Source organism: Anopheles bellator, chromosome 2 (genome assembly GCF_943735745.2).
Source record: "Anopheles bellator chromosome 2, idAnoBellAS_SP24_06.2, whole genome shotgun sequence".
Lineage (NCBI taxonomy): Eukaryota > Metazoa > Arthropoda > Insecta > Diptera > Culicidae > Anopheles > Anopheles bellator.
In genome coordinates this window covers 33418695-33430820 of record NC_071286.1, presented here as the reverse complement: position 1 = coordinate 33430820, position 12126 = coordinate 33418695, and the positions used below count along the sequence as shown (strand labels likewise).

General features: G+C 43.6%; 3 protein-coding genes, 2 non-coding genes and 1 pseudogene across 5 annotated transcripts; 3 read left to right on the top strand and 3 right to left on the bottom strand.

Annotated features, from left to right (window-relative positions):
- The first annotated feature begins 333 nt into the window (after positions 1-333).
- LOC131209093 (L-dopachrome tautomerase yellow-f2-like) lies at positions 334-2803 on the top strand. Its single transcript, XM_058202081.1, has 4 exons — positions 334-768; positions 877-982; positions 1701-2359; positions 2437-2803. The coding sequence occupies exons 1-4, from the start codon at positions 454-456 to the stop codon at positions 2728-2730; spliced, it is 1374 nt and encodes a 457-aa protein (XP_058058064.1). The 5' UTR covers positions 334-453; the 3' UTR covers positions 2731-2803.
- Positions 2804-4972: 2169 nt separating this feature from the next.
- LOC131209094 (L-dopachrome tautomerase yellow-f2-like) lies at positions 4973-6642 on the top strand. Its single transcript, XM_058202083.1, has 3 exons — positions 4973-5177; positions 5249-5487; positions 5552-6642. The coding sequence occupies exons 1-3, from the start codon at positions 5051-5053 to the stop codon at positions 6458-6460; spliced, it is 1275 nt and encodes a 424-aa protein (XP_058058066.1). The 5' UTR covers positions 4973-5050; the 3' UTR covers positions 6461-6642.
- Positions 6623-7760, bottom strand: LOC131209096 (gustatory and odorant receptor 22-like; annotated as a pseudogene).
- Positions 7761-7775: 15 nt separating this feature from the next.
- Positions 7776-9433, bottom strand: LOC131209095 (putative hydroxypyruvate isomerase). Its single transcript, XM_058202084.1, has 4 exons — positions 9026-9433; positions 8848-8959; positions 8354-8529; positions 7776-8289 (listed from the first exon to the last, which is right to left on the bottom strand). Exons 1-4 carry the CDS (start codon positions 9225-9227, stop codon positions 7976-7978), a joined length of 804 nt encoding a protein of 267 aa, XP_058058067.1. The 5' UTR covers positions 9228-9433; the 3' UTR covers positions 7776-7975.
- On the bottom strand, positions 8603-8673 carry Trnag-gcc (transfer RNA glycine (anticodon GCC)). The gene has a single exon. It is a non-coding gene; the product is annotated as a tRNA-Gly (tRNA).
- A 1904-nt stretch (positions 9434-11337) lies between the features above and the next one.
- On the top strand, positions 11338-11411 carry Trnai-aau (transfer RNA isoleucine (anticodon AAU)). Its single transcript has one exon. It is a non-coding gene; the product is annotated as a tRNA-Ile (tRNA).
- Positions 11412-12126: the final 715 nt, after the last annotated feature.

Here is a 12126-nt window from a genome sequence, read left to right as displayed (position 1 = left end):
AAACAGGAATAATAAAATAGCATAACAAGAAAACAGCCGTAACCGGCATTGTCGATGACAGCATTATGTCTGCGAAGGGAATAAATTTGGGAGAATAATACAGGAACCTCAACTCGACGAATTAAAAAGACTAGTCACAATCACTTAACCTTCTTTGGTGATAAAACCTAAACCGTGGCCAAGAGTGAAACCAAGCATTTTGAGGCCATCCCAAACAATCAGGAAAGAGAGAGAGCGAGACAGAGAGTAGTAGAGAGAGAAAGATGGAGGGAGAGAGAGAGAATATTAGGGAAAGCAGAACTCTCATTCCGCCTGTATAATTGTTCGTCCCGCGGTGGTGATCAGCATCATTTCGACAGCGCGATCGACACTGATCGGTCGTAGCGGTCAAGTTGGGAGTGTCGCTCTTGTCGTTGTTTGTTCTGTGTGATTGCTTCAGAAGGCAGCGAGGAAATGAAGCCAACTGTGGCGATCCTGCTGCTGGTTGTCCTAGTGGCCGCCGTAGGTGGGCAGGTCGAGGAGGTTCTTAAGTGGCAGAAAGTGCAATACGATGTGCCGGCCGAAGTGCTGCAAGCTCCAAATGGGTACATACCCATCGGAAACGTGCCGATGGGAGCGGTGCATCACAAAAATCGCGTGTTTGTTGCAGTGGCTCGGCGTCGCTGGGGTATTCCCTCAACTTTGAACGTTGTAGACTTAACGGCACCGCTGCCCAACGACAACGTTGTGCTAAAACCCTATCCCAATTTCGCTCTTAATGAACTGCGGGTATGTGAATCAAATGTTTAACCACGAATCCAGCAAATTATTTATATCTATTACCCTTCGGTATTGGTATTTTAAATTTTGTACTTTGATTATTTATTTTGTCCATAGTCGGATTTGCAACCAGATGCCAACCGGATTGTTACGGTTTATCGTCCACGTGTTGATCGATGCGACCGATTGTGGTTTGTCGACACGGGAATGATGGAAATACCCGGTAAGTGGGAGCGAGATCAACTGGGCAATCGATTCGAGAAGACCTGTTTTGCATCAACCGTTGGAAAGTGTCGCAAAGAACTCCTGGCGAGCGTTATCAAGTTGTTTGGGTTTAGCCGGGGAGGCTAGGTTATTTTTAAAGGTCACATAATCAACGCAACGCACCACCGCAATAACATTTGGAGTGGTGCTGCTTGCCCAATTTGCCTCTTTGGGAGGAAGTCCGATTAAAAAGTTCTTTAGCTGCTTGCTCTACGCTCCGAGAGAATATTTCAGTCATATTGTTTGCTATGGAAATTCCTATATTCCGATAATATTTGCGGGAAACCGGTTTCCCTTCTTCATTAACACACGACCGGTTTTCCCAACCGGCTGAAAGTGTGATCGACGAGCGTTTACCGCTTTTTCGACGGGCAGGGTGTGCATTCGTTTTTGGCTCCACCAGACAGAAACAACTAAATTTCGGTCAAGGGTTTAGCAACACATTTAAGGTCCAAGGTCATAGATGCTTCAACACTCAGATGCTCAATGGAAAATCAGTGCACCTTAATTATTGCCTGCATTGTTCCTAATTCACTAAGGAAATGTTTTAATTTTAAGAGACTTTATAACGTTAGATATCAGGAAGAAAATTGCCATATGTGAGATTGGCGCAGATGTACTAGATAGTATAGTTGACCGATTTTCATGAACTTTGCTCTATCGTTTCACCTTCACAGGAAATTTCACTATTGTGCAGCGTCCATCGGTTTGGGCTGTTGATCTGAAGACAGACCAGCCTGTGCATCGCTTCGAAATTCCCAAGGAGGCCGTGGAGACTGGCTACGGTCTAACGTCGATCACTCTTGATGTGGATCCAAGCGACTGCGAGAAGGTGTTTGTCTACATTTCCGATCTACAAACCTATCGTATGGTAGTGTACGATTATGCCAACCGTCGGGCCTGGCGTTTTCTGCACAACTACTTCTTCCTTAATCCGCTCGAAGGAGACTATCAGATTCAAGGCATCAACTTCGCTTGGGATGATGGAATCTTCTCCATCGCGCTCAGCAATCCTGATCCAGTGACCAAGTTCCGCACGGCTTACTTCCATGCCCTGTCCTCCAACTCAGAGTTCACTGTTTCGACGAAGGTGTTACGCAACGAAACGGCCTCCCAGCGGGGCTATCACGGCACTGACTTCAAGCTGCTTGGTTACCGTGGCAGCAACGCGCAATCTAGTATACATGCCTTTGATCCAGAAACCGGGGTCATCTTTTTCGCGCTCATTCAACAGAACGCAGTTTCCTGCTGGGACTCGAACAAACCGTTCGCGCCGCAAAACATGGCGATCGTCTACAAAAACGATCGTGATATTGTCTACCCGAACGACTTGTCGGTAAGTAAATTTGGTGGCGCTTCCTCGAAACGGAATGCTTCATGCTGTGATTCCTTTCATCTGAACACTTTCCATAGATCGATCAAGATGGCTACGTCTGGTTCATGACCAATTCGATCATCAAACTGTTGTACGCACAGCTAAATCTGGACGAATTTAACTTCTTCGTTTGGCGTGCCAACATCAAGCAGGTTATTAAAGGAACCGTTTGCGATCCGTCCGTTCCACCGAACGTTCACATGGCTCAGCGCTTCGGTGATGAAAATAACAACGATCGGGTGACATTCTATGAATTCAAAGACAAACATGGCCCCGGAGGAGGTCCTTTCGGTGGCTGGGGTCATGGACCCAGCCGCGGTCGACGTCCGTAAACGGGAGTAGGAATGATGTGAGATTGTAAGAAATAAATTTCGCCAAACGGACATTTCTTTGGGCAACACTCAAGAAAACGGTTATGTGTGGTAATTTGTTATTTGTTATTTGTAGTGGATGAGAACAAATAGTAGTACAAATCCTCTTTGTCCACATGTGCAGCGCTATTGGATTTTTGAAGGGATGTTTCCATCTCCTGCGTTGTTGGGTTACGGGTTTGCGGTGCACTACAAAAGGCTCACCCGTTTTAACGCAAATCAACTTTACCACTATGCCGCGGCTCACAGTATCGTCCTGGTCCGAGCCCGGTGCTAAAAACCAGCTGTTTGAATTTCATCAGGTAGGTCTGTATGTAGTTGTTGAAGATTTTTGCAAAGTTGACGTGTACAAGTCGAAATCAGCAGAGGAACCGGTTTTTCGGAAGCAAACATGTGGATTAGGTTCATACTCAGTCAGTCCCACAAATTATACAGAATCAGTTATTTCAGATGCTTTCGAATAGCAATTGGTGCATGATGTGCAACAAACCGTCGAACGGGTTGGGCTTCTTGTTGCCGGTGGTGGTTACCGTGGTTGTGCGTTGTGATGAATTTGAGGAAGTGTTTAGGTGGAAACAAATTAATTTCAATAACCTAGTTCAGGATGGTAAGGTTGCCGTACAGGAACGAAATTAGCAAGTGGAAAGAAACACCGATAATGGGTAACGGTTTCTGCTTTTCATACAGATCGAAAAGACTTCATCTTTGATGATAATTACCTCGAAGAAGGGGTGTCACCATTGAACGAAACGTTCACACCGTACAACAGTTTGCCGATGAGTGTTACCCATCACAAGGGTCGCTCATTTGTAACCATTCCTCGGCGCCGTACCGGTGTACCAGCGACGCTGAATGTAATAAAATGAGGCGATGTGCCTTCAGACGAGAAATCGCCGAAACTAACTGCTTACCCAGATGCCATCACAAACCAGCTGGGGGTAAGGACTAACGAATAAGTTGTTCCTTTTGTTTTAAAATTTTGCTGCGAAAAATGAACTTCTTGATGTTTAAATGTTGTTGTAGCTTGGGGTAAAGCATATGAAACTTGTTTTGTGTTCATACTAAGAATGTTCAAAATCGATGTCCTTGTACTTAAAGTATTCTTACGAAGCGTATTCAAAACCTCTGGTCTCTGTTTATCGCACCCGAGATGATCGATGCGATCGACTGTGGTTCGTTGACACCGGCTTTCTAGAGTATCCGGGCCATCGAAAGCAGGTTCAACGTCCTTCACTGTGGATCATCGATTTGCTGCAGGATCGTAAAGTTCGCCGGTTTGAAATACCGGAAACTATTGTGGCCGAAGGCCACGGTATGGCCAGCGTAACGGTCGACTTACTGTGGCAGGCGTTCGATTTCGGTGGAATGATGGCATTTTTCCCTTGCCATCGGCCCTAAGAAACCGGAATCGAGCAATGATCGGACCGTGTATTTTCACGCCATGGTGAGTACGACAGAGTATCAGACAAGCTCGCTAGTTCTGCAGAATGAAACATTGGCAAGTGAGGGAGAATACGATCACTTCTTTACGGTAAAGGACATATGGTGAATGTGCCACACTGGCGATTACGATTTTGTAGTGTTGTCTTTCTTCTTTCAGCTTGTTGGCGAGCGAGGGGTAAAATCTCAGAGTACAATTCACCAGTTCGATTCAAAGTCCGGTGTGTTGTTCTATGCTGAGGTCAATCAAAACTCGATCGGCTGCTGGAACTCGGCGCAACGTTTCGAACCGGACAACCAAGGGATCGTCCGATTGCATAATAAATATTTTATCTATCACTCAGATATTACAGTAAGTAATACACTATTCTAAAAGCGAGAATTGCCACAATTGAAAACTTGTTCTTAATTTCGCATCATACAGCTAGACAAGGAGGGTGATCTGTGGGTTATAACGAACGGGCTTCCGAGATGGTTATATACGTCATTCAACACTGATGAATACAACTTCCGTGTATGGAGGCAGAAACCGGCTACAGCGATCGCAGGAACAATCTGCGCGCCGGGTTCTCTGTAGGCGCACCGTTCAGGACATAAACTCTTTGAAGCAGCAATTAACTCGCGCACGCATTTTCTTTATCGGTGGTAGTAACATGGATTTGTAAGTTCACGAACGATCGATCCGATACGGTCGATGGATTAAGTGATTGTCCATTCAGTCTACGTGGGACAGCCGTTCTATTCGTATGTTGTGGATGATATCTTGAAAACGTTGGGAAGTGTTGCGATTTGAAGAAATCTGTTAAAAATATATGTTTATATCTATTGTTCAAAGAGCAAAATGTTTGAGCCGGCTATTGTTAAGTTAGTTTATACGTGTATTATTGTTGGCTCCATGGCTACAGAGTTTGAAAAAGTGTTCGAATGGAAACAACTGTCCCATGCCAAGTTTCTGGATTCTAAAAAAGGCAAACACTAGAATCTCTCAGAGAATGATGATCGCCATCCTAACAAGCGTTTTCTTTTTGTTTCAAAGTAGCAAGTGATGGTATTCTCTTTCCGAAACTATTGGGAGATGCAGAGAATGATATATTTCAGGCCTACAATAACGTCCCGATGGGTGCAACGCATCATAAGAACCGAGTGTTCATAAGCATTCCGCGCCGGCGTCCGGGAGTTCCTGCTACGCTTAACGTGATCGACCTGTCGAAAGTTGCTAAAGGTGACCGAAGTCCTGCGTTGTCCGCATATCCTTCCTACCTCACCAATGCCCTAGAGGTAGCGTTGCATATCCATTTCGCTACTCACACCGCATAGTTATTCAAACTGTTTTCTTTCACAGCCCGGCTTTGAAGCAAATCTAGATCGTCTCGTGTCGGTATACCGCACAAGGGTTGATGCTTGCGAAAGATTGTGGTTCGTGGATACCGGAATGGTAACATATCCTGGTAAAGAACTGCAGGTGCAACGTCCTCAGCTGTGGATTATCGATTTGAAGCTCGATAAGCTGGTTCATCGTTATACCATTCCGGAATCAATCGTAGCCGAAGGTGTCGGAATGGCCAGCCTGACGGTGGATGTGGAACAGTCCAATTGCAGCGCAGCGTTTGCCTACATTCCGGATCTGATTGCAAATGCCATCTACGTGTACAGTCTCCAGGACGACGATATGTGGTCGTATAAGCATTCGTCCTTTGCATACGACCGTGCACGTGCCAATTTCCACGTTGCTGGCCATCGCTTCGAGTGGGACGATGGAGTGTTTTCGATAGCAGTTGGCCCGTACGACCCAGCGACCAGGTCGAAGCTCATCTACTATCATCCGATGGTTAGTACGACCGAATTTGGTACAACTGCGAGTGTATTGCAGAATAAATCGATCGCGTTGTCGAACAACTACGAAGGGCTATTCCGGCCGCTGGGTGACCGAGGCCCCAACACGCAATCCACTATGCATCATTACGATTCGTTGACTGGAGTGATGTTCTATGCGGAGGTGAACCGGAATTCGATTGGTTGCTGGAACACGTCTCAAGGTTATGGAGCCGATAACTACGCGGTGGTGCATTTGGACAATCGGGAACTGATCTATCCTAGTGATTTGAACAGCGATGCCAACGGAACATTGTGGGTGTTAACAAACAGATTTCCCGTCTGGCTTTACTCTCGATTGAACGAAAGTGAATACAATTTCCGTCTTTGGCGACAGAACTCATCTGTCGCGATTCAGGGCACTAAATGTGAAAATTAAGCACAGTGTAGTTACTAAAAAGGGTTGGAAAGATTCGGCTTATTCAGGATCATTACAGGATTGGTTTCTCATGGTTATAAAGGGTTTTATTTCCTTGATTTATGGAATGGGAAGGGTTCTTATATGCGTTTAGTTAATAATGAAACAAGGCCGTAGTTCGGAAAACCAACACTAATAAAATATAGCCCTTTTTATTGATCATCGATGCAGTCACTAGAGATGGCCATGAAAGGTCTATCCTGAATTGGTATTTAACTGTTGTCATCTATGACTAAACTCTTTAAAACGCAAAATATTTGTCACGTTACATGCCACGTAAGTACAGCGCTAGGTGCTGACTAGCTGTCATGAAGCATTCGTTGTTTCAACCTTTCTGTAAGAGCTTCACATTTTCTATTAATTCTACCGGAATTTGCTGCGAGATGAGCGACAGTTTGAGTTGCAACAGCACAATCAAATAGATGGCAATAGTCGCGATGCTCTGTAAAAGGAGAGGTATGGAACAGTTACGTAAATCAGACTACAAGTTATAGATCGTAGGATTGGATTGAAATCTACAGTTTCTTACTGAGGTTGGGAGCTCCCGGTTGACTTCGGCGTATCCTTTCAAACTAACGATAGCCGGGTTCATTTCGATTGCTTGAATAAACAAATCGATCTCTTTCTGCGTGGGTTGATCGACCTTCAGCAGGTCAATGCCGAGCAACGTGTCCTGCACAAGGCGAAACCTTCCAGCAGAAAGCTGAGCGATAGCAGGAACACTATCGCGCACACCAAACACCCGATCGAGAAGCAAACGATAAGCATCCGAAGGCGAGGAAACTGTAACGAGGTGCCGGTGACGCGATAGTAGCGCACCTGAAACGCGCCCCACATTGTTTTATAGATGGCGACCTGCTTCGCAACGCCCCACCCGACGAATGGGATCCAGAAGTGTGGTACCAAAAAGATCACGAACAAAATTCCATAAATGTATTCGTCAAACTTGCTGGTGGAGCAGACGATCGCCAGCTGAATGTAATCCTGCCGGGGGCGGACCGGGTAATAGCTAATGCCCGAAAAAGCACCAGCAACAGTTTGTGATCTCGGTAGAACTGGTCGTGCATTTCACAGGTGTCACCGTCGGCCGAATTGAGCTGTGCCCGAGCGACCCGCTCCTTGGCACGCTGGATAAGCTCCGGATTCATCGTCCCATTCACTAAGCGCTCGTCCTTTGATGTGTCCCAAACAGTTCCCATATCACCGCGGAGCAGAGCGTACCCGAACGAATCCTCGAATTCACTGTCTTTTATTACCATTTTCAAAAGTAGGTTCCGCTTGAGCTAACTTCCAGTAAATAGGTATGACTGAGTTCCTGTGCACTGATAGTCGATCCCTTTTATAAGAAACGCATTTCAGGACACCTACAAACTGCCCTTAATTGCTTAATAATTGAATGCCGTTAGTTAGCTTTCGTGTTTGGTGTTTTGTTTGATCACATTTATTATGTATGTTATTACCGTCTTAACGATTGTGTCACTGCCAGTAACCATACGTACGCAACCAACTGAGTCCTTCGGCCGTTGTGGTGGCCGGACGATACTCACAGCCGATCCAACCATCCCGATACTGACCCCCGCTAGCCACTGCGTGCAAAATATACCGGAAGTTCAGTTCCCCCTCGCTGCTCGGTTCATTGCGCCCAGGAACCTGCGCCAGCTGGATATGGCCAATGTGGGGTGCCAGCTTGTTGAAAGTGTTTGTAATGTCTCCCCGGATGTGCTGTGCGTGGTAGATGTCGAACATCAGCTTGAGGCTTGAGCTGCCGACCGCAGTAATTATATCGATTGCTAAAACAGTGACGATGCTGTTACTTCAACTCACTAAAACAGTTTGAAAACGGAGAAAACCAACCTTTGTCGTAGCATGACAGATAGTAGCCGGGGAGAGCGTACGCGTTGATAGGTTCGATAACGCCGATTATGTTGTTTCTCTCGAGGATAGGAATAGCTGCGCGTAAATTGGCAAGATACGTCTTGTCATGATCTTGAGTTGGTGGACCTTCTATCTTTCCAGCCATTATATGTATTCTGGAAAAAGTAAAAAATATTTCTGTTTAAAAAACTCACCATCAAAAATCAGACCAGCAAAAAGTTGTTTCGTTGCATCGGCCGGGAATCGAACCCGGGCCGCCCGCGTGGCAGGCGAGCATTCTACCACTGAACCACCGATGCTCTGTTGACGTGCTTGTAACAATTGAACAATAAATAGTCACGTACAAGATGCGAACTGCTGTTCAATTGCACTTTAAAGTCACTCGTCTTATCTGTTCTTACAATGTCAACAAACGCATAGTGCAAACATTACATCTCTCACAAACACCACCGATATGACCTTGCAAAACCTACTTGCCACAACCAACGGCTTTAGCATATTCAACTGTGCGTTCAAAGTTTATCAGGAACTCCTTCTCAAGGCCCGGAAGTGCCGCACATCCAAACTGGCATCCTGGCGTGTCTCCTAGATAGCGAAAAGACCGTTGAAAAGCTGCTCGTGTAGACACATTATTGTGCGTATGCTGCTTACCCAAAGCAATGTTCATTAATATTTGCTTCAATCCAGTTTCTTGCTGCACTGCTACCAATGCGTCCAGATTGACCTCTGCCGGCGGAAAGGGTCCTTCGACGGCACTGAATCCGGCCGTCTTTGCCGCTCGGTAACGTTCCAAAAAGGATCCCGCCTCTAGAAACATGAAGTTCAAATTTGCACAAAATCTTAGTGCGGCCATGGCGAACACGTCTTGAATACACCAATTTGTCTCCCTTATCAGCGCGAGATAGATTCGGCGGCCCGAAACACAGCTGTCTTTCACTTCGTGTGCTTGCCGTCAATCACTAATTCTGACAAGGCGTGAAATAGAGGATTCAATTAGAAACCGCTAAAACTGAACTGGATTGAGCGTGAGTAAAAGTTGTATGCACTATTTAAGCTGCTACCCTTTGAGTTTGACAGTAGAATGAATGGATACACACGATTCAATGAAATATGCTGTCCCCCAGTGGGGGGGTTGGAAGGTGCGTGTGGCGCGAATACGTTCATTTTATGTTCATCCGCAAGTCAGTTATATCTTCTCGGCGAGTGCACAGTGGCATCCAGTATGGGGAAAACGCGGTCATAAACTATCTTTAAAATGTGACTTTTGTGTTGGCGCCTGGTCTCTGAGTAGTCTATGAAAGGGCCATACAAAACATATTGCCTTTATGAACTTTATGCCTTTTAGGTAAATAGGTAATAGGTTTAGGTAACTTTATTATTTAGGTAAATTGTCTATCTTGTAATCGAACAAACGAATGTATCCTTTACAGATAAGAAATATTTACCTGGTTCACAATATACGTTTGTATAGAGTTCTACCTTCTGAATTTTTTATGCTTTTTCTTACCTTAAATTCTTCCTTAAACAAAACATGTCCGCCTGTCCAATGCAAATTCCCCATAGTACAATGTCGAGAGCTGCGTTCATCGCCCAGGCAGGGGGTTAACTGTTGAAGCGAATCATTGTGACATCGCCTTCTTCGTTCAATCAATTACAAATTATGGTACTGCTAAATATTGCAATTAACGCTCTAGGTGCACAATTAGCTGTCATACAGTTTTGGTAATTGATACATATTTTAATACTTAGTATTATTAGTGTTGTTGATGAAGGTTCGCTCTCTTGTGAAGCACAATTTTCTTCAACTTCAATCAAAACCCTCGTTCAAGTAAGTAATTTTATTGTCCGTTTCTCTTACAAATTTTCTGAACCCATTTTAATAAATGAAATTAGTTGAGCACGTTGCGGTACTAAAATTAATGTTCAAATAGGACAACAGTTTATGACGCGATACATCGATGAAACATTAATTTAACGGCCAACTGCTAGTGGCACGGTTGGTGCACATGTGCAGCTAAGAGTGCACACCCGAGTGATTCTTGTTTTATCTTTTCGAGAAATGGCAGTTTACTTCACGCAGAAATCATACGCATCCGCGAATGTCCATAGACACATAGCGTAGTCCAAAAATAGTCTTAAAACCGTTTAGCGTGCTTCTTATCGGTGTTTCGGATGCTGAGAGCAAGCACCCGGCTCCGGTGACGCGTTGAGTAATTAGCGAAGGATTATTAAAATTTGACATTTGCTTGACGGCAGCTCGTATGCGTGGTGGAAATTGTATATTAATGTGTGTAAACATTGCGAACTGTGGAAAAATGGAATTATGTTGAGAAAACGGTATTGCTGAACAGGTGTAAATTATGTTGTGGTTAAAATGGAACGAGAAGCTGCTGACTGTGACTGGAATGCTTCTACATTTTACGAGAAGCAAAATCAGAGGAAACAAAATTAACTGAGTAAAAATAACATATTCAAATGTGATTTGATATATTGTTGTTGGTAATAATGTTTCTTTTTGCACAGATAATTAGCACTTTGATCCACAGACAATGTTTTATTTCCGATTCTGTCGTACTGTCGTATTCACAGTTTTAGAAGTAACTGCATTTGATTTTCAACCCCACTTTTAGTTCAGTACATCTCCTAACATCTTAGTGTGGAGATTTACTATTTTAATAATTAATGGTTATTGTTTACATACAAAACTGAAAAAGAAGGCAGTGGGAAACTTGAATATATAGAGACTGAAAATGAGAATGATTTGAAAAAATGGTAATAAAACCTTTCAGCTTCGAAATAATTTCGTATGATTCTTAATTAATTAATCAATATACCTATTGATTTTTTAGATTTTGCTGACCCATGTTTTGCTAATATTAGAAGAAACTAGTTTAATATAAATCCAAAAATCTATAAATCTATAACAAATTTCTATACACAATAAGCGTCACTCGAGCAACCAAGGCTCCATAGCTCAGTTGGTTAGAGCGTCGTGCTAATAACGCGAAGGTCGTGAGTTCGATCCTCTCTGGAGCCAAATTAACTTTATTTTTGTTTTCACTCGTTTTTCATATTTTCTCACAAAATGAATAATCATATAAATTGATCTTTTTATCATAAGTGTAATTATATAACTGTTTTATATTACAACCAGCCTTCCATAGCTATAGGCTGTTGCGAGAGTTAATAGTGCGAGAGTGCAATATTGCGTTGCAATCGAATACATACACTTTTGTATAATCATTATATAGTCCCAATAATTTAATTTGGAGTTGAATTAGAGTATGCTTTATCTGCTGTATGCCCAGATGTAAACATAAACATAAATAAAAGGTTGAAACATGTTGTTGTCAAGAATATGTTGCACTGTTGTTAAAGCGGGTCTCAAAAACATTATAAGCAATGCGGATTATTTCCGGTCTATCTAGCGACTCTCTGCTAGACAGTGACTACATAGATGACTTAAACATACACTCACAGCAAATGTTGTGCAAGAAAAAGGGTTTGGTATGTTGCTACTTTCTGAAACATGTCGTACGTGCAAGTTTCTTTGGATGTCATTTCTCTTGGTCAGGACAAGCGAAAAACCGGAAACCCTTCATCAAAACAAACCATGTTCGAGTACAGTATAGACGATACTTCCGTTGAGCATAAATTGCTTTGTATAACGACAGCGGAAGTTTGTCGGATTCGGGCGAAAAAACCTGTCATTCTGAAAAACAATTAAACTCTTTCTAAGTGCTGTTTGAATT